Source organism: Macrosteles quadrilineatus, unplaced genomic scaffold, assembly GCF_028750875.1.
Source record: "Macrosteles quadrilineatus isolate MER2022 unplaced genomic scaffold, UCM_ALF_1.0 Scaffold_7__1_contigs__length_78375512, whole genome shotgun sequence".
In the NCBI taxonomy this organism is placed as follows: domain Eukaryota; kingdom Metazoa; phylum Arthropoda; class Insecta; order Hemiptera; family Cicadellidae; genus Macrosteles; species Macrosteles quadrilineatus.
The window spans coordinates 10,922,779-10,947,244 of record NW_026542600.1 but is presented as its reverse complement, the minus strand read 5'-3'; the positions used below and the strand labels follow the sequence as shown (position 1 = coordinate 10,947,244).

At 33.6% G+C, this 24,466-nt stretch overlaps 1 protein-coding gene across 1 annotated transcript in view; it reads left to right on the top strand.

Moving 5' to 3' along the window:
* Positions 1 to 993: 993 nt before the first annotated feature.
* Positions 994 to 24,466, top strand: part of LOC128998791 (uncharacterized) — a 36,518-nt gene continuing 13,045 nt past the window's right edge. The window contains exons 1-8 of the mRNA XM_054425149.1: positions 994 to 1,089; positions 2,620 to 2,775; positions 8,615 to 8,903; positions 9,151 to 9,330; positions 10,729 to 10,991; positions 12,087 to 12,173; positions 20,971 to 21,168; positions 22,188 to 22,249. Of these exons, the coding sequence (XP_054281124.1) occupies positions 994 to 1,089; positions 2,620 to 2,775; positions 8,615 to 8,903; positions 9,151 to 9,330; positions 10,729 to 10,991; positions 12,087 to 12,173; positions 20,971 to 21,168; positions 22,188 to 22,249 (1,331 nt within the window). The remainder of the gene's footprint in view (positions 1,090 to 2,619; positions 2,776 to 8,614; positions 8,904 to 9,150; positions 9,331 to 10,728; positions 10,992 to 12,086; positions 12,174 to 20,970; positions 21,169 to 22,187; positions 22,250 to 24,466) is intronic.

The window sequence follows — 24,466 nt, the reverse complement described above, 5'->3', positions numbered from 1 at the left end:
AGCAAAGATTCCTCTTTTAAAAAACATAGGATAGTCGCTAAAACACATTGCTAATCCAAACTTTTGTTTGTTAACACAATGATCTATGTGTACAAATGATTTTCGATAATCTTAACTGGTTTTTTTTGTATTCAGATGTTGAAATACCAAACGTAGAAGACATCCAAGAGAAATTTGCTTTATTAAAAAGAACTCCGTGGAAGGATTGTACTTCGGTAAGATTAACTTCCCTCATTTATATGTATTTAGACCTATTGGAACGTGGTGCACTAAAATTTAACATAGTCATAGTTTGATCTGTTATTAGTTCTGAAAGTCTTTTAGTAAAATGTTTCAGAAAGATTGTTGAGCTTAAAGACTTGTTATCTTCCCTTCTCTTAGAACCATTGACTTTTTGATTCTGAAGTAGACATCCCATCTTTAGAGACCAGCTGTTGTTTGGTAGTGTATAAAGTTCTTTTTTCTACCTTATTTTTTGTTAGAGATAGTTGAAAATCATAACAGTAAATATAGCTTACAATAATGTTGTCCTGTAATTTTAAATTGTTATATAAGTCTGCCAACTCGACAGAAGTCGGTAATTTACATCAGCGTAATCTGTTTGTGGAGCAATTGATCTACGTCCATTTTCATAAAAAACAAGTTTGACTTCTAGTTGCGAAGCTAGAACACACCACTGAAAGCATTTTATGCCCCGAAAAGACTGGAAATCTTGTAGAAAAGGACTTGGAGACCTTTTCACAATTTTGTCCCCTTTAGCCCCGTTCACACGGGGCGAGTTTACAAGCTACACGTCGGTTTTTTTACACGCAGCTAGTAAAATAGCTCAGTGTGAACGACGTACTCGCTCAAAAGCTGCTTGTAAAAAAGCTCTGGAAAAAGTTGACGCTGCCGCTACTTTACACGCCAACTCGCCAGCTGTTGAGCGAGTAGGCGTGTAAAGTAGCCCAGTGTGAACATAATTGCTTGTGCTTGTGCGCATGTTATTCAAAGATGTCGGCGTCTTTCTACACGTTGGCGAGTGGACAAGCTCTGTGTGAACAAATACAAGCGCACTCGCCAACTCGCCGGCTTCTTACACTCTTGCGAGTAGCTTGTAAACTCGCCCCGTGTGAACGAGGCTTATAGTAGGATTATTTCAAAAGATTAAAATAGTTTGAAACAGTACTTTACCAGTCAAGGGTAAAACAGTACCACTGTTTTGTAGACATCATTAAGAAAAGTTTTCTTATTCTTTCAGAAATTGGTGATTGAAAACAAAGAAGAGCGCCTGCGACAAATAACGTTGGAAGAAGTAAGTTCTTTTAAAGCTCATTTAAATATATTTTCACAGAAAGTAGTTGTTAAGATCTTAATGGCTAAACCTATGACACTTATTTCAGGGTCCCAAGAAATCCAAAACCTTAGTGTCAATTGTTAAAACTATTTTCCATTAGTAACAATTTCAAATAAACACATACCAAAAGTTCTAAAAAACATTGTTAATAACTGCAATGATGAATTACAATATATAAAGTGTCAGGAACTTTTAAACTACTACGCTTCAACACAAAAACACCTGGATTTTATTGACTACAGCAGAATCAAGCTTAGTTAAAAAAATGCAGATGTGGTTCAGATAAATTACATCTTCGCAAGCAACCAATAAGTGTGATAATTTATTATATTTTGATTTTATGTCTATGGACTCAGGTTGGACATGGATTGAAACTTTTTGAGTACAAAACACTAAACTGAACACTATACTAGGGATGGTCAAGTCTCGAAATTTCGGGAAATTTTCGGGAAATTTTAAATCTCGTTACACAAGACGAGATTTCTTTTTGACCGAGATTTTTATCGAGACGAGAATTAAAAAAAAAAAAAAAAAAAAAAAAAAATTAAAAACGCCTGCAGAAAGTCAATGCAATACCCGCAATACAGGAGCGTGTTGTAGTTGCGTTTCCTTTGCGAAGGCGTTCTTATTTAATTAATTCTATAAATGTAAATATTACTTTAATTATTTTAATAATATTACTTTAATAAAATTTGAGAAGTTTTGTTAAGTGTAAGTAGTGTGAGGAATGTTTTATTACTATAAAAAGTCAAAACAAGTAACTATTTTATAAAAATTAATATTGCTTTTATTTTATGATTTATTTTATTTTAGGATAAGTTGAACTCTATCCTAACTGATATCACTATGTTTCTTAATCGTAGGCATTTTTAATAAGTTAGGCGTGATTAATAAAAAAATGTTATGCTGATGTTTTTTAATAAAAGATTTTGAACGTGCATTTCCCGTTGTGTATGAGAAGGGAAATCCCGTCTCGATCTCGTCTCGAAATTTTATGAGAAATAAAAAATCTCGTCTCGTCTCGTCTCGAACTAAAAATTCAATCTCGTCCATCCCTACACTATACTGAAGACATACGATTCAGAATTTAGTATTTGAAAACACCCTGACCCATGACCAAGTGCTTTCAAGACATACTCTTAGCTGTTGTGCTAACGCAATTGTCGTTTACATTAATTAGTTCTCTAGTCTAGAGACAACTCGCATATTACAACCACATTTTGTATGATGCACATTAGGCATCTGTATGTTTATATGTTGTCTAATTTGTCTTATATTTTTAGCTCCCTCCCCTCCCACCCGTGCAATTAGATGATGGGTTCACTGAAATGGCTTTGACTCCAGCAGCTGATGAACCCTCTTTAGAACAATTAAAAGAAATCAGCGGAGGACTTTTTGATGACTATGTTCCTCGAGTATCAGTTGAAGAGGTAGTTAAGGTAAGATATTTGAAGATGGTTTTACTTTTTTTTTAAATTCAGTAAAGGCCCTTTCATGTGTGAATTGTAAGATTTTGCCATAATCATTTATTAAAACTTGACTAATAAAAAAAATTATAAATAAGTGTGCTACATTACCTTTTACTTGAGTAGATGCATCTGGTAAGAATAAGAATCTTAAATTGTAAAATCTTACAATGCAATAGGTTTTGTAATTTTGAACTGGGATTATTTCATGATCTTTTCATGTGTTTTGCAGGAAAGGTTTGATTGAGTAATTTCTCCTAAAGCTAGATTCTGAACATCCTTTGAATTTTAACTGATAGTTACACCTTTATCAAATTATTCACGATAATGTTCTTTGTAAGTGTGTGCTTTAGTACTGTCCATAAGACCCATTCCAAACGAGTGTAAAATCCACAACAGGATTCCCATGACAGGGACCATTTGGTTTTAGGTCTGGAAAATCTGTAACTACTGCTGGTATTGATCTAGTTGAGACTATTATTGATGCTATTGATAGAGGTGATAATTCTGTTGGAAGTTTCTTGGACCTTGTAAAGCTTTTGATAGCGTTTCGCATCAGACACTTATTTCTATATTACAACATTTTGGTATTACTGGTAATTCACTAAATTGGTATAAATCATATTTAGAAAACAGGCAGCAATATGTTGAACTGAATACGATTACAGAATTCAATCAATTACTTAAAGTAAAATCATCTCTAAAACAAGTCAAGCATGGAGTCCCTCAGGGGTCTATTCTCGGTCCAATTTTATTCCTCTGTTATATAAAAGGCCTGCCTTCAACTCTAACAAACTTAGACAGTAAATTATGCCTCTATGCTGATGATGCAAATTTAATAGTTTCTGGTAGATCAAAAAATGACATTGAATATATAGGCAATAGTAGCCTTGAATATATATATATATATATGAATATTTATCTTGCAAAAACTTATTGCTTAACTCAGATAAAACCAATTACATCAATTTTTTAACTGGTCAGAAAAAACCTTTAAAACCTCATTGAAAAATTTATAACAATTACTTAACTCAAGGGACTCAAACTAAATGCTTAGGACTAATAATTGATCAAAATTTATCTTGGTTGTACCACATTGATAAACTAAAAAGTAAAATTTGTTCAGGTCTATTTATGCTGCACAACTTGTCTAAACTCTGCTCGTTGAATGTTTTACTGAAGGTTTACTATGCTCACATAAACTCACATGCATTCAGCATTGAATTATATGGTGCAACAACCATTCAAAATTTAGATAGTATATTAATTTTACAAAAGAGAGCCATAGGTATCATGTTAAACTTAGGAGAAAACCAATTTTGCCAAATTAAATATCTTTACAGTGTATTGATTATATATTTATAAAACTAGAATTAATCTAAAAAGTGAAATAAATACACATACACTTCCGAAATTGGGAATGACACATAATTATAATATTCGGCATCGGAACTACCCAGCCATCCAGAGGCATAACTTAGAGTTTTATAATAAAAAACCCACTGCTGCAGGTACTAGGTTTTTCATCTGTAGTTCATTGAAGTTTAAAACAGCCATTGAATAACTTTTAATTTAGAACTTGCAAATTTTAATTTAATCTATTGTAGACTTCCTCTAATCAAGACTCCTCGGGACAGAGACCTGAGCTTAACGGATAATGGGTTTACTGGTTAAAATGACGTCCCCCAAAACTTGTTAAATCAGGTTTGTTTCCTTCAAATTTTTTACCTAAGATTGGGAGAGCATTATATTTAGATACTGATTACTGGTCTAAAAGCGTGTCCACAAGATAAGACGTTTCAGTACCTCCCACTTCCTGCTGATCCAGTACAGTTAAACCAAGCTGATAAAAATTTTCAGGTCTAAAGAGATGTCACTTCTATCAAGTATATTCTGACTAAACCGATGTCCGGATAAGAGGTAGTCTACAGTACAGTAAAATGTTGGAGCTCCCTATATTTTAATTGATGCTGGGAATAACTGAATAATATTGTTTTAGGAGGCGAGAAAGCGGAAACATCCAGCTCAGCTAAAGTTTTTCAACAAATTCTATGAGTGGTAAGTACTTTAAACACAAGACTACTGTTGGACTTCAAGAATAAATAATGCTTACTTTATTTATAGCACTACTGTTGTAAAATTTCTATAAAGGGTCCCATAAAAAGGAAAAGAAATTATTATCAGTTGTCATGTAAAGCAATGAGCTCCCTAAAATATTGAATCGCATATGGTTGTTAGGTTTTACATATGTTAGGTTTATTATATTGTATAGTAAATTAATTTTTATCCTCACTTTACCAAGTTATTGTTATTTTTTTATGTGTATTAAGTGAAGTACGAAGAACTTTTATTTTGATTTCGCAGCCAAATAAGGACTTATCACACACAGGTCACTGACCCATGTGATAATTTTATTTGTTATATGTATTGCTGCAAAAAAATTGTTGTTTTCTCCCTCACCATAAGGAAACGGCCAAACTCCGGAGAATGGTTCTATGGGTCAAAATAAAGAGAACATCAAGGATTTAACTTTTCTCAAAATCGCTTTGTTACCAATTATTCACAATTTTGTTTCTTTTACATATAGGCCTATGATTACATTTTTTATCTTTGTATTTTTCCTGCCGATCTTTATGGAACTTGGAATGTATGCCAAGGTAGAATAAACCCAGATGCTATAAAATATTTTTTTGGATTTTATATCAAGGTTTTTGTTGTTGCATGCACAAAGCTGTGATGCAATCCCATGGCCACTTTGTAAGCCTTGGCCCTCTGTTTAAAAAAAGAGTTTTTGTTGCAACCAAATTTGTTATTTGAACTTCTACATTAATGCATCTCATTGGTGGATTTCTTGCATAAAAGTCTATAGAGTACTTCAAACGTATTAAATGAATGAGTAAAAAGCTATGTTTCGTTGTAGAGCAAAACTTGTGATAGATGAAGATTTACATAATGTACAAACTTATTAGATGAAAATGGAACACCCCCCTTGTAGCAAACGTGCAGTCCATGTGAAGTTGTAGGTGCTTTCTTGAGTTAGCTGAGATAGCTAGGAGTTTCCTACCAAACTTTTCTTGATGTTGAGTCATATATTTTAACTGTTTTCAGGAAAACTAAACATGGCCGGATCCAGTGGTTGGAAGAAGAAGTAAGATTTAATTTACGTTATTAGTTAATTTTATTTTAATAATAATAATAAAAATGTGTATTTCTCATAAGAATACATTAGATCATTGACAAAGTCAAAATCATGATCATACATCAATCGTCAAACAAAACAAAATCAAAAACACTTCAATATTTTGAAAAAAACAATAGCGCTTAAAAACTAAAATAAAAATATGTACATATGACTAAACAAACAATAATAATTTAGGACCTGAAAAGCAACAGGTGAGCAGAGCAGGTTTATGCAATCAAAGATTAATTTGGCTAGACTTGAAAAATCGTCCACGCTATAAGAAGGGTTGTCTAATAGCCAATTATAAAACAAAGACTTAAATTTTTCCTGCGGATAAGCATCAATATTGTGTTTTAAAAGGTTATATACTTTAGTTGAGGACACTATGTGGCTCTTGCTAGTCTTACTCAGACGATGTGATTCTCACAAGGCACTACTTTTAAATCTGGTATTGTGATTATGATTATTGAATTTTAGTTGATGGGGTTTTTTTTTATAAAAAGGGTAAGATCATAAATAAACAAATTTTTTACAGTTTGAATCTTAAAATCCTTAAAAAGAGGCTTGCAGTGCTTGTCTGGCTCCGGATCATTCATAGCTCTGATAGCCCCCTTCTGAAGGATTAAAATTTCATTAATTCTTCCACACCCACCCCATAATATCAATCCATATCTCATTACAGACTGAAAATATGCAAAATAAGCCGATCCCGAATAATTCTTTGGAATTACATCTTTGAGATGACCAAGAAGAAAAATTACTCGAGATAGTCTAGTGGACAAATAATTTATATGATCATTCCAGGATAGTTGATTATCAATATGAACACCCCAAAAATTTTGTAATGACAGCACTATTTTCATTATTTAAGGCAGAATTGTGTTTCAATGTAAATTTTATTTCTTGAGTTTTACAGTCATTCGATAGAAATCCATTGGCATGAAACCATTTTGATGCATTTAATTTTGTGACATGGACTAAATTTTTAAGTTCAAGTTGGTTATTGTTTTCATGAAAAAAGTTGTATCATCCGCATACAGAATAGTTTTTGTATTTATTGCCATTGGAAGGTCATTAATGTAGATTAAAAACATAAGTGGGCCAAGGACGGATCCCTGTGGAATGCCCCAATTTACTTCCCTTTCTTGTGACTTTTTCCCATTAGAATTTACTATTTGTTTCCGGTTTTTTAAATAAGAAAGAAAATTTAGAGAAAACCTTTTAATAAGAATTTCAAAGTCAACACAATCAAATGCTTTGCTCAGGTCACAAAAGGTGCCCTGGGCAAAGGTCTTGCTTTCAAAGGACTGATGAATTTGCCTGATGAGATTGTCAAGAGCATCAATTCAATAACAATAGCCGGATAGTTTGCAATATTTCTGTTTGAATTCTTAAATATTTTGTGTGCATTTAATATCTATAGAGACATTTCCTGATATAGTTGTACAAGTCAAAACATAAGCACAATTTTGAAATATGAAACCCTGTCTGATAAATTTGAAACCAAAAACTCATGTAACAGAATATTTCTCATCACTTTAAATAATTAATAATTTACATTAATCATTTTCAAAGAGTTGTTTAACTTCTGGATTACTTGATTATTTCAAATGGTATTTATTACCTGCATACTGTACTACAAAGTTCATCAATATTGCAACACAAATCTATAGTATAGTATTAAAAAATAAGAAAATCACTTATGCTGGCACAACATTTGTTTTCCATATTATTGGTTATCTTAAGAAAAGAGTCAAACTCAAGACTCTTAAATTATAAAAACCGAGTAAAAATTAGTTTTGATCTTATATAACATATTAGGTTTTTCAATGTATACTAATTAGTAGAAATGTTAAGGCAAATGTTAATTTTTTTTTAATTTAAAATCATTTTTTGTGCTTATTTTTGGGCCTATTTAAATTTATTAAGGGATTCTGCACATCTACAGGAAAATATCTTTCATCTGATACCAACCGTGGGTAAATCGGTCCAGTAGTATGGCCAGGCTAGCTGTCGTAAGTTTTGCAAAAGTTTTTTGTATATAAGATAGGTTTGGAAGCTTTAAACTTTTAATCACCTGTTAAAACTGTTGAACGTATACAGTATGTAAATGCTACTGTACTTGTTGAATAAAGATTGAAATAGTAATAGTGAGGTTAAGAGTCTTTATCACCCTCGGTGTAATTGTGTTTTGGGGATAAGGTGGTGATGATGGGCAGGTATCGCAGGGTCATTATGAGCGCCATTCTGGAAACATCGTAAACTCACGATTACAAAACATGTTAATTTTGTCCCCCGTTTCGGACGCTGTTTTTCAACATATTTTTAAAATTTGGTAACAATGTAAATAGTTATATAAGAGCTCTTATACTGTGAAAAATTTAAAAAATCTATGTTTTTAAAAGTTACATAATTTACGTGTTACTTTTAAGATTGTGTTATACTTATACTATTGATTTTCTGGGATATATCATGTATAAGGGCTCTAGAACCAACATTAATCTCTGGAAATAAGTTTGAACATTATATCCTTTCACATTCCATCCGGGCAAGGGAATCCAGACGCATCTTTTTAGTGTTTTCGCTGGGTGAAGAAGACTCTTAATCTGATTTATGTTTTGTGGTTTCCAGATGGCCGTGGATTTTGAAAATCCACCAGTCGAGCCCGTTTATCCTCAATCATTTTTATCGATGGCTAATCTCAGCGACGATGAAGAGACATTTGACCATCAGAAGGAAAGACCGTTTCTCAGGATCATCGAGCAACCAGCTGAACAACCGTTCCCCGATCCAGTTGAAGTTGAACGAGTCATTGCTCAAATTAACACGGAAGATCCCTCAGCACAAAAGCATCGCCATATGAAAGACAAGACAAAGCCTAGCTGCGACAACCAAGGACGGCTCTTTTGGGGAGATGAGAGTAGGTATTTTTTAGATGTAGTTTGGATTAAATAATTATAAGTGGCCAACAGGATATGCATACACATTGGAACTCTTCCCTAATGCTGTACAGCTAATTATTTTCAGCCGAGGTATCTTATTAAAAAAATACTTCCAGCTGCTTTTGGACAGCTGTTTTCTCATAACAAATTTTATGGGACGGTGGATTTATAGCAATAAGATTGTTACCTTCATAAATATACTAAGAGTAACTGTGACTGTTACAGTTGCCGCTAGTTCCTCACCCATCCCAACTTCTTCTAAGGGAAAAGAGCCGCAAAAAAAACTGACAACCCTGGTATCCATTTCACCAATCTGTCCTGTGGACCGGGTGAGAAAAACGAAGGTGGATACATCATCTCAAACAGAACGTGAGGAGCCCCAACCGAATGAAATAGCTTCAGGAGGTAATATTATCTGTTAGCCTTTTCTTCAGCTTTAGACATTTAACTCTATCAAATTTCAGCATGGACAAGCTACCATTACATACAATTATCGAAGATTAATCTGATTTTTTTTCCCAATCTAATTAGAAAACTTCTCAGAGAACAATCCTTTGGCGAATTTCCCTAAAGGGAAGCCTATATTTAGACATTCCATCCCCATGTTAAATTTGTAGCCAGCTTTTTTACCAAAATTGTCGTAGTTTATGTGAGCCACCTATAGATTCTGCTGATCTAAATTACTAAATTCTGCCTAATCTTTTTAACCAAGTCAAACTTAGAGAATGACTTATGATGAGTTATAGCAACTGTTATGACCCCTCAACCTGGTCAGCAACAAAAATAAGGTATAAATAGAATTTTAGACTCTAGCACATTCTGTGACTGGCTCACACAACTACGATTTTTAAAAATAAAAAATTGGCTACAGCTGGTCCATATAGATGGGAAGTCTACTTCAGTATCCAATAATCAATGCTATTACTGTAAGTGGGGCAAATTAAGACCTAGACCTGGGAATGATTTACTTTTTCATTTTGGTGTACCCAGAGGCCAAAAACCTATCCACTCAAATATATGTAGGCTATACATGTGTATGAGATAACTCAGGTAATTTTGAACTGATTTTGATTAAATATGGCTTGAAGGAGTTGGGTAGCTTAAACTTAAATGATTTCACAAAGCAGCAAGATCGGGTTATGGGAACAAGCTGTCATGGGGTTTTACAATGTAAACATTTTTTTTCAAATTTCCACCTTATAAACTATCCAATTTTTATTACAGCCATAGTGCAGAGCTTAAAAAACAAATATTTTTGTGGATTGATGCGCTGTTGTACGATAAAAAATAACTCAATTTGGCTACGCTTTTTACCTTCCTCGTAGCAGCAAACCTTAGTACTCGTTAGATTTAATACAGTAGAACCTTGATAACAAGACTCTCATTGGGATTATAAAATAAGACTTGATATCAAGGTTCACTTCTTATCGAGGTTTACTTGCAATAACATGTGAAAACATGTGAAAGGGGTAAAACAATTTCAAGAGGATTGGAAAATGACCCTTGTAATCAAGGGTGACTTGTTATCGAGGGTCTTGTTATCGAGGTTCCACTGTATTATCTAAATGGGAAATTAATATGTCTTGTTTACTTAAACATATGAGTAAAATTCCAATCACACAAATTTAAATTTGCTTAGACTCCAGTGTTACTGTGGTGGGGGATATTCATAGCTTAGATGTTTTTATGTTTAAGATAGTAGGTAATGATTTTGTTTCACTGACCACGCAACTTGCTGAATTGGTCAGTTTTGTTGTGAGATTGTTTGATTTGAAAAGGAAATAAATATTTTATTCATTTTAGCTGCAGATCAAGCGAGTGCTGAGCCTGCAATTGTCCGGCCAGCTAATGTACCCTTTCAAGTGTATGTGGAGGAAGAGGAAGATTTACCACCCGCACGTCCTAACAGGCAGTCTTACCACCCTGGGTTAGAAATCTTACTAGGAACCCCAGATCCTGACCATCCATCGGTGAGGGTCCCGCAGCGCAACCCCCTCGCGGACATAGTAGACGAGCCTGTCCGCCGTCGGAGAAGACAAGCAAATCAAGAATCTATGTTTATTTCGGTAAGTCTCTGTTTACATCAGATTTCCCAGCTAAGGTCTCCTAATAAGATTTTCAAGGTTAACTTGCAAAGTGGGATTTTTTTAACGCCCTCCACACGCTTTTACTGTAATTTTTTCCAAACTGCGCCAAACCATTCTTTATTTAGCCCTTTTCTGCTTGGCATATAAGTGTTGGTACATGATAAAATTCATCATCAGAACCACAAATTACCTTGGTGGGAGGGATCTACTGGAACTTTAGTTCCACATTCACAATGAAGTGGTTCTCTAGAGGATTCATAACCTTATATAGTACCGCCCTTTCATGTTTATATCATTTCGTCATGTGAGAACGTCCCATCATCTCTTTTTACATGTGGTTCTAAAGCGTATCAAACTGTCTTGAAGGGTTGATTGAATTTTTCTATACTTTTTTTTTGCACGATAAAAAAGAATGGATTAGATTGGACCTAAAGATAGTTTCCAATTATTAATTAAAAACCTTCCTTGGTTAAAAATGCTGCCTGTGCAATAACTGTATAACATACTAATTTTTTGTGTATTGTTCAATGTTATGTCATTCTTGTGCCAAAGTAGACTCTTTTCCATTAAGTTACGTCATCATCACTAGACATCCTTATTCTACCTCAAAAGCACTTATATTTTATGCGTTATGCTACAGCTTTTGAGTTTAGATATGTTGTTTTAAAATTGTATTCAAGATGGAAGAAGAAGCTGAGTAGCTGATAAAGAACTAAGGAGAATATAATTAAGTAAAAATCTTTTAGGTATACCTTTAAAGTTTTTGTTGTGTAATTGATATTGAATGTAAATCTCTTTTAGCATAAAAACAACTCTGTGGAGGAATTTTCTAAAACACATTCTTCATTTCTGCCTTTTTTGAAAATGAATGGTGATCATCTTGGTTATACTAACCTCTGTTTTTATTTATTAAATGCTGAAACTAGTCTCTAAAGCTTTTATAATATTTTTTACTAGGCCTATAAGCATTACAAGCTTTTATTACTTTTGGCTTTGGTATTTACTTTACCTAGTAGATTAAAATGCTTTGTAGTGTATTCAATTTTGCTAACTCAATATCGTCACATTTTACAGACCTTGACCAGGCGCACCTATGGGAGTCTTCGTCACACCTATGAATCGTTCAGGGGAAACTTTGACAGCGGATCCAAGCTTAAAAATGTAAGTTGACCTTTGAATTGTAATAGCTTTTATAGCTTTTTATAGCTTTTTTTACCTTGTCAATAAATCCTTTCAAAAAATTATCAATGATTATGAAAGTTTAGTTAAAAATATGATGGTTTCCGCTTTTAAGCAAATTTCCCATATTAGTGCGTGGAACAAATGTAAAAATCTTTCACTTCCGGAGACCAGCACCATACTTTGGGAATCGACTAAATACATGTAAAATAGTGAAAATCAGCCGGGAGGCAGTGACGTCATCAAAATGGCCGCTCAGCCAATTATAATAATGTCGCATATCTCGGAAACCGCGCAAACCGATTTTAACGTATGACATCTTATTTGAAAGCTTTAATCATTATCTATAAAAGGATTTTTACACTTTTAGCGGTTTAACACGTTTGCTACTGAGCGTCGCATATATGGGACGGTCATTGCCACAGACCGAGGTATACATTTGAATCTTACGCATAGACCGGCTGCAGGGTGTCTACCAACCGGGAAAACCGGGAATTGTACTTAAATTTTTACTGGCCATGAAATGTACGGGAATTGTCCTTAAATGCCAGACTATGTCCTTAAATTTTTAATGGGCCATAATTTTATTGATCGCTAGTTGGTTAGGAGCACATAAAAGGTTTATCAGATGTTTGTTTACATTTTCATAATTTATTACTAGAGTAATTATGCAATAAAAATCCCATTAACAATCTCAAACCCATTAATATTTTATCACGACAATCAAGTGTCAAGTCAAGTACTTCCAAGAACTGTTGACTCAGCAGCTAGCTCATAAAAGTTGTATCACTTTTATTCCTTTACAACTTCTTTTTTTATTACTAGGGTAATTATTATTAGATCCCAAACCTATTTTATCGTGAAAATAATAGCTTTATAATGGCTGTTAAATTTCACTTCTTACTTGTACTTTCGGCTTGAAGATCTACAGTCTTATTTTGTAAGTTAACCCCTTTTTTATGGACATTTTATCATTCAATTGACAAAACCACAAGCATTGTTGTTTGCATTAATGTTTTATCACTATGTAGGCCTGCTTGGTTTCAAATTATGTCATTGCATTTTCTGTATCTTTGTCTTATATTGTTGGCTATTCAGGTTTCAATGTTTTTTGTTTCCCATATATTTATTTATTGAGTTGTATGCTTTAAGCAATCTAAATCTTATGAACTAGAATGATGATAGTGACTTTGCTGCTATTATAACCTCATTGTTTGTTACTCAGTTTATATAGGCCCTCCCAAATAATTAGGTCTAGGCCTGGGTATTTTGATTCTTGAAAGAGCTGTAAAATATATTAAGAAAATGTAATTGAGCCTAAGATGAACAACTAATGATTGCTATGTATAGATATTAACTTTGCAAATGAAAATACAATAATCTTACTCTGTGCTTATTGCTTAATAGCCGCTTACCATATCTTGATTTTGTACTAAGAATTGAGTAACAATATGCATTAAAGATTTTTTTTTCAAAAGTAGTCGAGAACCTAACGTTGTGCCAGGGCGAATCATGCCAAATTAATCGGCCTGGATCGGATAAGCTATGCTATGAAGTTTACGTGACCGATGGAGATATTTGTCGCTATCGCAGGAGACAATGATTGCGTTTCTCTGTTACACTATAAAAGCTTTACCTAAAGTATAGGTAGGCCTATGTTTGTTTGCTTTCAATAAATTTCTTTTTTGAAATTTTTAACTCTTATCTATTATTATTTACTAGGGATGGACGAGATTGGATTTTTAGTTCGAGAAGAGACGAGACGAGATTTTTTATTTCTCATAAAATTTCGAGACGAGATCGAGACGGGATTTCCCTTCTCATACACAACGGGAAATGCACGTACAAAAATTTTTACCTGATTTTGTAACATTGTTAGATGACTGTTTAAATACAAAAATAATGATAATAGGCAAGAATATTTACAATCTTTTATTAAAAAACATCAGCATAACATTTTTTTATTAATCACGCCTAAATTATTAAAAATGCCTACGATTAGGAAACATAGTGATATCAGTTAGGATAGAGTTCAACTTATCCTAAAATAAAATAAATCATAAAATAAAATATTAATTTTTATAAAATAGTTACTTGTTTTGACTTTTTTTATAGTAATAAAACATTCCTCACACTGCTAACACTTAACAAAACTTCTCAAATGTTATTAAAATAATTAAAGTAATATTTACATTTGAAGAATTAATTAAATAAGAACGCCTTCGCAAAGGAAACGCAACTACAACACGCTCCTGTATTGCGGGTATTTGCATTGACTTTTTGCAGGCGTTTTTAATTTTTTTTTTTTTAAATTCTCGTCTCGATAAAAATCTTGGCCAAAAAGAAATCTCGTCTCGTGTAACGAGATTTAAAATTTCCCGAAAATTTCCCGAAATTTCGAGACTTGACCATCCCTATTATTTACTTTTCTCTCTGGTACAACTACAGTGAATAACAAGATTAATACAGTTTGACAAATCAGGAAAATTATTCGGTAGGCCTAATAACACCGACAAAGGTTACGGCAAAGTGTCCTTAAATGTACGGGAATTGTCCATGAATTTTTTATCCAGAATGTAGTAGACACCCTGCGGCTGTCACTTGGTTAACAGTACACACAGACCACGGGCGAAAACCTGTAAAACAGCGATCATTTACATTGTAATACGCTACAATCGTGTTTGTAAATAATTCATTCTTGTTTTTTTTTTTTTTGTATTTTGTATAACCTTTTGTTATGTCGCATATTTGCGACGCCCGGTCTACAGCGAAGACAATAGTGAAAATGATCATAGTTTTTTTTAAATAGACCAAACGTCGCATATATGCGACAGTCCATTTTTGTTTGTGTTTTCAGGTGAAAGTAAATAAACAAAACAGATTATTCAAGAACAGTTTATAACTGAACAAATATAAAAGCTACATAAGATAATGCAGCATACATACTGCATACATACATACAGTAATGGAAAGAAATGACACTATTGTAATTCTTAACAAATGAACAATAAAGAATATTGTATTGTAATGCAGAAAAGTAAAGAACAGTTTTTTTCAACTATCATTATGACGTCACCAATCATCATATCCACAGACCAAGCGACGCAGTTGTGCGTCAGACATCTCTGTAGACCACTGCAGGGAATTCAGTGCTTTCAAATAGACCGTTACAAAGATAAGCATTTTAATAACATTAGAACCCCGTCGCATATATGCGACGACAGTCTATGAGTGGAAACCGGCCGTCGCTGGTCCATGTGAATGGAAAATTTCGTACTATTGCAGTAGCGAACGTGTTAACCAACGGTTTCTTTGTATTTTGGAAAATATTAATTCACCCCCCCCCCCCCCCCCGACGAAATGGGTTTTTGGATTTATAATTTGAAAAAATTGAACTAATCAAAATTTACTTTCCATCATTGAATTAACTTTAAAAAATGAACAATTTAGTATTTTGTGTATACAATATATAATATACATACAATATACAATATATATAGTACCCTATGTATACAATATACATCACTCTATGTATATTGGTTACTGAGATATTGAAAGTGGTAAACACAGAATACTGTCCCCTATGTTATCCTTGATAATGACTATAAAATATTTATATTTACATTTATTTATATATTATATATACATGGTAGCAAACCTACATACAGTAAAAATGTAATCAGACAAGTTGAAATTCGCGTAGTCTGCAGGTTTGCTGCCACGGTAGTTTTATATTGTATACATTAGAGAAGAAGGAATGGATTTAAAAACTCAATTAACCAAGGGAAGATCTCCAGACAGTTGACAGCTCACTAAAAACAGGGTTGCCACCAGCCATGAAAACCTTGAAAAGCTTGAATTATGCATGAATTCTTGTGACCATGAAAAAAGGCATGGATTACGCATGAATTTCTCCATTGAACCATGAATTTTTAAAATCGGGATTAATTATTCAATCAGTACAATTAAATTTGCCAAATAAAATTTTTTTGTATATTTAAAAACAGTTCATAGAAACCAACACCAAGAGAATACTGTCTGGAGATGATTATTTAACATGTTCCATGATCAGAAACAATTGCTTAGTTAGTTCATTCCAAGTCATTCGAGGTTAGATGCTGATGATGTCAGCTGAGTCTTTCCAAACACTTAATATGGTTCGAAAAATCATTACTAGGCCAATTCCCGGGTATGGATAAAGGGACTTGAATCACAAAAACAGAAGTTTCAGACCATGCTCGGAATTGAAACGGGGTGTGCAATAAAACAAAATTTCCGACTCTTGATGCCTGATTTTTTTAGCTTTGTAGATAAACCAATCATATCTTAGTACGTTGTGTAATAAGGTAAAACCAGTAAACTTAAAGGATATTTTATGACATTCATGTGGAGGGATAAAACAGGACTTTTTTGGCCAGGTGTACGGTATCTTTGTTCCGGTATGTTTATTCTGGTGGAAAGACTGAAGTAGACCTACACTTATATACAGGGTGATCAACTCAAGGAGGCCACCATTGGGATATCGGAAACGGTAAGATTTAGAGAAAACTTTAAATGTGATAAAATATGATTTTAGTTTTTCGAAATTCAGCCGCCATTATCCAAAATGGCGGCCAACTTTGAAATTTCTTATGGAACACCCTGTATTTTATCATGTTTTCGGATAGAACATGCAATTTAAAAACTTTTATTCTTGACATTTTTTCGATAAACCCACTCGTTTAGGAGTTACAGCCTATGGAAAAATGACTTCCGGTGTACATTTAACATCATGTAGCTCCAAAAAAAGTAGGTTTATAATACAGGGTGTTCCATAAGAAATTTCAAAGTTGGCTGCTGTTTTGGAAAATGGCGGCTGAATTTTGAAAAACTAAAATCATATTTTTAACTTCCACAAAAAATAAAGGAATGTCCCCCATTTAAAGTTTTCTCTAATTCTTATCGTTTCCGATATCCCAATGGTGGCCTCCTTGAGTGGATCACCCTGTATAGATATTTTACAATTCTTCTCCAATGTGTCGTATTAGCTGGACCCGTTTTGTTTTCATCTTTGTTTTGAATGTATATTTATAAATCACTCTAAAATAGTTCAAATTCATGTATGAAAGGTTCAGAGAAACTGCCTCTTTAATGTCAATTTCTGAAATCAGCAAAAATCAATTGTGTTGAAATTATATGAGCGGACCGACCATGAATTTTTTTTCAACTGCCCATGAATTCTGCATGGATTTTTTGATCCCACTATGGTGGCAACCCTGAAAAAGCTCACACCCTAGAAGAAAGCTTCTACAGGAGGAAGTAACTATCATGCTCCCTTTAGCACCTTTGTGTACAAAAGGTTTAAAATTAAACTCAATGTGTGTTTGAAGTAAACATATAAAGTATTTAAATTCGGTTACTGTAATTTTGGTTTTAGTTGTGATTGTGGTGAGAGACAATATTGTAGGCCCTATATGTTTTTACACAAGCCGTTTCAGTTCAGTTCTTAGAATTGAAAAAATCACTTAACAGCATTGTTGTTTTACTTTACAACAGTGATAACGGACCAATGTTTAAGGGTTGAGAGAAAAGTGAAATTGCACCTTAATTACTTCCTACCTATAATCATTATTTAATGCATTCATTTTAAGAAATCACAAATTGTTTGCTATTTTTACTTTACATTCAATAGAAACATTCTTAAAAAACGTAATTATTGTTTTCCGACCGAAAATAAAAAATTGTATATTTAGGCAAATGACCTCGGATAACCCCGGGCCCAGAAACCGGGGCTCGGCTAAACCAGGGTTTGGATAATCGAGAGTGTGCTGTACTAAAGAAATTTCCTCTCATCTTTCAAATTGGGCCAAAATCTTACTAGCTCGTATTTTTTATAGTTTTGTTGAAAGATGGTAGGAATAATGGATCACTTTTGAGGAAGAAATAATAATTACTACGTAATTACTACGTAAAGAATTGGTTTACAATCCAGTAACATGGAAGTAAATAGGCAAAAAATTAACAGGTATATATAGTAACTGTTAATTTTTTGCCTATTTGCTAACTTGATAAAAGCGTTCATCAGCTTGAGTTGGGTTTTTTTTCTAGTATAGTTTAGAAGGTGTATTTTGCTTTACATTTTGATTTGATCTTTTTTACAGAGACAATTTGATACAAGCATTTTTACCCAGAGAAATGAACAGCAAATCCTAGAACTGAGAGTAAGTAAATATTTTCTTTTTGAATTCAATTTTATTAACTTAACCTATGATAAATTTGTAACAATAACCAATGAAAAAGGTGATAAATCCCAAAAACATATTTCCTAGGAATCAACTGGTGTTATTTGTCTATCAGAATTTGAGATCATTTATGAGGCTGGAAGTACTTTTTGTGTGCTCTCTTGCAGTGATTGACTTCCGACGGAATGTTATACTTAAATTATTTTGTCTTCATAGTTTAAGACTATTGTGTATTTACAGTATGTATTCATTGCTTTCTTCATGAGTCTAAAAGAATAACACTTAGTTGGTCAGCTTTAAGTATTGAAAGGAACTTACCTACATGGTTTTTAGGATTTTTTGAGAGGATAGCAGGCTTACCTGAATGGGAAGGAGTCCAAACTGGCACAGGAAACACAAAACTTTACACCATATACGCAAAACATTACAAAATTGTGGCCAGTGAGTTGTTGAGTCAGTGTTGTCAATAGTATGAATTCAAAAAATACAGTTTCAGTTTATCTTATATACATACACTATATACAGGGTGTTTTTTTTTTAACTTGCATCTTTATTAAGGTAAAAACCGCAATAGATAGAAATATGCAGTTGGCGGGAATCATCTGTTGACGTAGAGTATTAAAAAAGAGCATGGAAAAAGAAAATGTTTGGTGAAAAAAATTTAAAATCGGCTCATGAATTTGTGAGATAATCCCTCCCCTTTTCCCCTACCCATAACTTTTTTTAATAGCAAGGTACCCCCCCCCCCTTGTGACATATCAAATGAAAAATAAATTTCACCAAACATTTTCTTTTTTCATGCTCTTTCATTTGATATGTCACAAGGGGTACCTCGCTATTAAAAAAAAATTAAGTTCCGGTGAGAGGGGGGGGGGGAAATATCTCACAAATTTATGAACCGATTTTGAATTTTTTCATCAAACATTTTCTTTTGTAATGCTCTTTCATTTGATATGTCACAAGGGGTACCTTGCTATTAAAAAAATTAAGTTGGGGGAAAGGGGGGGGAATGTAAATGTAACGTTGAATTCAAAACAATTGGGCCCCCTACATCAATAGATGATTCCCGCAGACTGCATGTTTCTATCTATTGCGGTTTTTACATAAATAAAGATGCAAGTTTTTAAAAAAACACCCTGTATATATGAATAAGTATGTAAGCCTGCTTGCTGGGTTAAATGTTGAAGTGAAGTGGGTTAGATGAAAGGTGTTATCCAGTAAATACATCTTGTCTATGGCCATTCATCCTGGTTCTGAGCCTATTGGTGGATAGGCCTACATACTGTGCCTCACATTGATTACACTGTAGTTGGTAGATTATGTTCTTGAATTGACAAGTGTTGAAGCCTCGGATGTAGTTTTCTTTGGTTATAGAACTGGAAAATGTTTGGCTTGGTTGATTTATTTGACATGTTTTGCTATCACAGGGTTATGATCCGTGAGGGCGTGCGTTGTTTGGGTTGTTGGCCGGGTCATGAACTTTTGGGTGGACTAGTATCTTTCTTTCGGGTGGTTGTCTGAAAACAATGTTTGGCGGATCTTTCAAAAAATTGATCCACCAATAGCCCTAGAACCAGGATGAATGGCCATAGACAAGATGTATTTACTGGATACAAAGACAAACCAGCTGTACAACATGTCCCGAGCCATAACAACCCAAATTTCAATGACTGCTATACAACTAAGATAGTCAGATCCCTGCCTCCTCAATGTACAGTCACAACTGAGAAGATGGGAATTATCTTACCAGGTTTACAAAGTCTAGGAAACCCCCAAATATAAACCTTGTTGGATAACACCTTTTATCTAACCCACTCCACTTCAACATCCACCCAACAAGCAGGCTTACATACTTATTCATATATATAGTGTAAAAGATAAACTGAAGCTGTATTTTTTTAATTCATACTATTGGCAACACTGACTCAACAACTCACTGGCCACCATTTTGGACATGTAGAAAACTCCTTCTTCTTAGTTGGAAATGCTTTCAGTGACAGTGAAATATTGTAATGTTTTTTGTATATAGTGTAAAGTTTTGTGTTTCCTGTGCCAATTTAGACTCTTTCCCATTCAGGTAAGCCTGGTATCCTCTCAAAAAATCTTAAAAGTTACACCATTGATACATGATTGATTGTTACTAATGTAATTTTTACCTCTTACAAAGTGTATTTACTTCTGGTAAAACAAAATATTTTTTTCCTTTAAGTTGTTATTTAAAAAAATTCAATTTGTCACTTCTTACATAGGATTTTGCGGCTGGTGTCATGAGAGTTCATCAATTGTGTCGTAACTAATACATTTACTATAAAGGGACATCTTCAGTGGCTAGGTGGAGACTGACAAATTTAGATCTCAATCTGCCACTCGTTACTTTTGAAAATCATAAATCAAATACTTCTGGCCGAACACTGAAGAAACATTTTTGCAAGACAAATACTGTTCATTGTATTTTTTTTATTTTTAAACATTAACTGATTCAGATTAACTTAACGGATTCAGATGAGTTTGGTTTGTCATCATCAGTAATCAGTTCATCACCCTGTTTCACTTTCCAGGAGGTTGCTGGCTATATCATCAGACAAGAGTTTTTATCTGATGAAGATGAAGAAGATCAAGGGTGGAGATATCAACATGTATTGGAGCCCCCTCGCTCAGGCTGGCCGTTGGCAGAAGATGATATCCTCGACAATGATTGGCTACGCTTCAGCTGGCGAGATCATTTTCAGTGGCGTCAGTTCACTGACGAACAACACGTAAGTTTTCTCTCATCTCCCCCCAAAATTGTCTTCCTAAAATTCTGATTTCCTGGAATGTTTGAAGGAATTTGCATAATATATAAAATCACTAAATCAGTTTTACAAAAGTAAAAACCCAAATTTTCTAATTAATGGATGATTCTCCACAGGAGATAGGGATACTGTTACTTTACATTAATAGTCAGGAAAATATCTAGCTTAGGCGAAGTAATACTTATTATTTCTGCCATCTATTACTACCCTGTACTGATTGCGGTTCAGGAAGAAACAATCAGTGTTATTTGACTCCCCTTGTTCACACAGTTGATATAACATAACGAAAATACTACGGTATTTTCAAAGTTTTATTATTAATGTATTATATAATTTAGCAATGCTGGCCTAGTTATGTTTGCCATAATTTTGTGCTTATTATTACGTTAAATAAAACACCCCCCCCCCCCTATATTACCTACATAGATGATAGCTGTGGGAACCAGTTACCACCAGTCATCAAAAACATAGTCTTGGCACCTACTTTACGGTAGATACAATTAATGAACTCGCTAATAAATTTACTGAGGAAAAAATAAAATATGTCACCAGGAAAAATTCACTTAAATCATTGTATGAATAACAGCAAAAAATAATAATTTTCAGCTGTCACAAATAACTTTGGCACCTTCACTTTGCCAGCAAAGGACAGGCAAACTTGTAATTTACCTTTTAAACTAATGGGCGATTGAGATAGCTGCAGTATTTGTACCCTTGAACCCCTTTAAGCTAACTTTCCTTGATCTTGTAATCTCTAATCTGCCCCAGCTTATTCCAAACAATAAATGCTAATTGAAAACTCCATAGTTCCTAAAAATTAACTGTATTTTCCATATATTTATGTGGAAGGTGATAACGTTATTGTAATTTAGATTACCTAGTTGTTCACAGAGAGAATGTTTCCTGTTATTCTGTTTTTAAACCTATTAAAATGTAGGCCTATGAGGTGTTTTAGGGTTAAACAATAATTATTATTATTACAGGAAATTAGACCGGACCCAGTTCTTCCTGAGAATTTCCGCTATGACAGAGCACCTCTTGTGAGGTAAGATTTTATGTCTTAGAGTCTGTTCACAAAAAAGCATAATTTATTGATCAATTTGTTTTAACAAGTGTTCTCCTACAAAATAGACCCCTAGGAACCTACACACTTGTTCCAGAGCTCCTCCCACTTTTTGAAACAAGCCTGGAACTCTTCCTTCTAATGGAAATAATTTGGTTCGTGCTGATTTAAGAATGAACCAGAAGTATTGAAAGCCAACCAATATAAATGTGAAAATTAAGTAACAATACTACATCATAAAATAAACTCTATTTTCTTTAATACAGATCAATAATAATAAACTTAACGATTGCTTTATTGATATATAGGCTTATTAATTAATTGTTAGTGAAGTGTGAATTTCCTTAGGCCAACCATAAAATTAGCTGTGTCCATTAATGAGGTTAGGTCAGCAACTATCATCTTGTTCAATTTTTATTTAGTTAATTTTTTACTTTAACTTTTTTAAGGTAAAGGATCCATTACAGAAACACATGTTGTATTTAATTTTTAAAGAAAATCATGCCGTGCTGCATCGAATCAAATCGCATCAATTCAAATTGAAATTCTTTGAATCGCATCGATGCATCGAATCGAAAAAAATATGCTGCATCGCACACCCCTAGTTATGAATCCACTAACTTTGTTTAGGTATTCAGTTTTACTGAGGATAACGATGCAGTTTCCCTCATCAGCTTTTGTGATAACGATTGTTTTGTTCTATCTTCTTATCCCTAATGTTGTCAGCAACTTTTTTTAAAGGTTTATATTTTGTAAAGTATGATTTTCTAATGTTAGGATTTAAGACGGTGTTTTTTTCATTTTGTTTGTGATCATTACTCTTGCTGTATCACATGTCTCATTGTTGTTTAAATATTTGACAGCTGTTTCTGCATTTAGTAGTTCTGATATCAAGCTATTATTGGGAAAATTATACTCTTTTTTCTTCTGTGATTTTACTAGTGAATCAATCTTTTAAGTTTGGGATTTTTTTTGAAAAATTGTCCTATTAATTTGAGAATCCAATTCTGATAACACATTTTTAGTTTGTGAAGGGTGAATGCTGCTTAAAAGTGCTAAATGCGTGTTAATTAGTAACTTGTTCAACATGCATTTTTGGCATGCAACGACTTGATTTCATGTTTAATCCAAGTGGTTTCAGCGACTTTTTTGGCTTTTCTAGCAGCTTTGGAGATATTGGTGATTTTAACTAATACATATTTAGGGAATAATCCATAATCAATGCATTTTTATTAAATTTTATGTTTTCTATGGTTTTGAAAAGTTTTATCTTAACGTTCTTATGTAGGCTAATTGAACTTGACAAGTTGCCAATTTCATGGTGGGTATTCCAACATGTGTCTTGAGCAACTTAAAGCCGCAATTTTGTTTGTTCATTAGTTAAGTTCTTTGGGACAAATTTTACAGGAACTCTGCGCAGTAATACGTCAATCCTCCATTACTAAAACTCGACCTAGATCAATAATTTCATCGTTTCGACTTGTTGATGGTCTCCCAAGACAAGGTCAATGTGTTGTACCATTTTTTTATCTGGGTTGTGTGTTCCACCCATAGCGTTTTCTCCCGAGGCTGAATCTTAAGAATTGTTTGAGCTTTATTACCCATTTTTGGCCAAATTTAATAATTTAATACAGTTTTATCTGTTCCACACTATGTACATTTTCATGTTCGGCGGCTGATTAAGAACTGAGGCCATGTCAAGGTCACGTGACGTGCTTCACAGTTGCTTTGATCTACGCACCAGGGTGCAGCTCAATGCGGAAACAAGTCAGATGCAATCTAATTTGAAACTACCTCATATACAAGTTTTAATCATTTAAAATATAGCCAACTCAGAACTAAATGTAGGCCTACTCTTAAGCAATTGGCTTTCTAACACATGGTCGCTTTTAACCCTTCGTATGTACATTACTACTTCTTATGTTTAGTGGTTTATTCAGTAAAACTAAACACATCGTTCACATTTGCACAAGTTTTGACGTGATATGCCAGTAAATTCAAGCAATGATCTCTCAGATCAAATTATTTTTGGTGAAAAAATAACAATATAACAAGACTCTACTTCATTAAAACCATGTAATAAATTACAGTTATTCAATCAAAAGCGTGACTTCCCATTTTTAAGCCTTGATTACCAAACTTTATTTAATTCAAGTTTTTGAATGGTGAAGATTTGTTGCTAGTCCCTTTGTGTTTTAA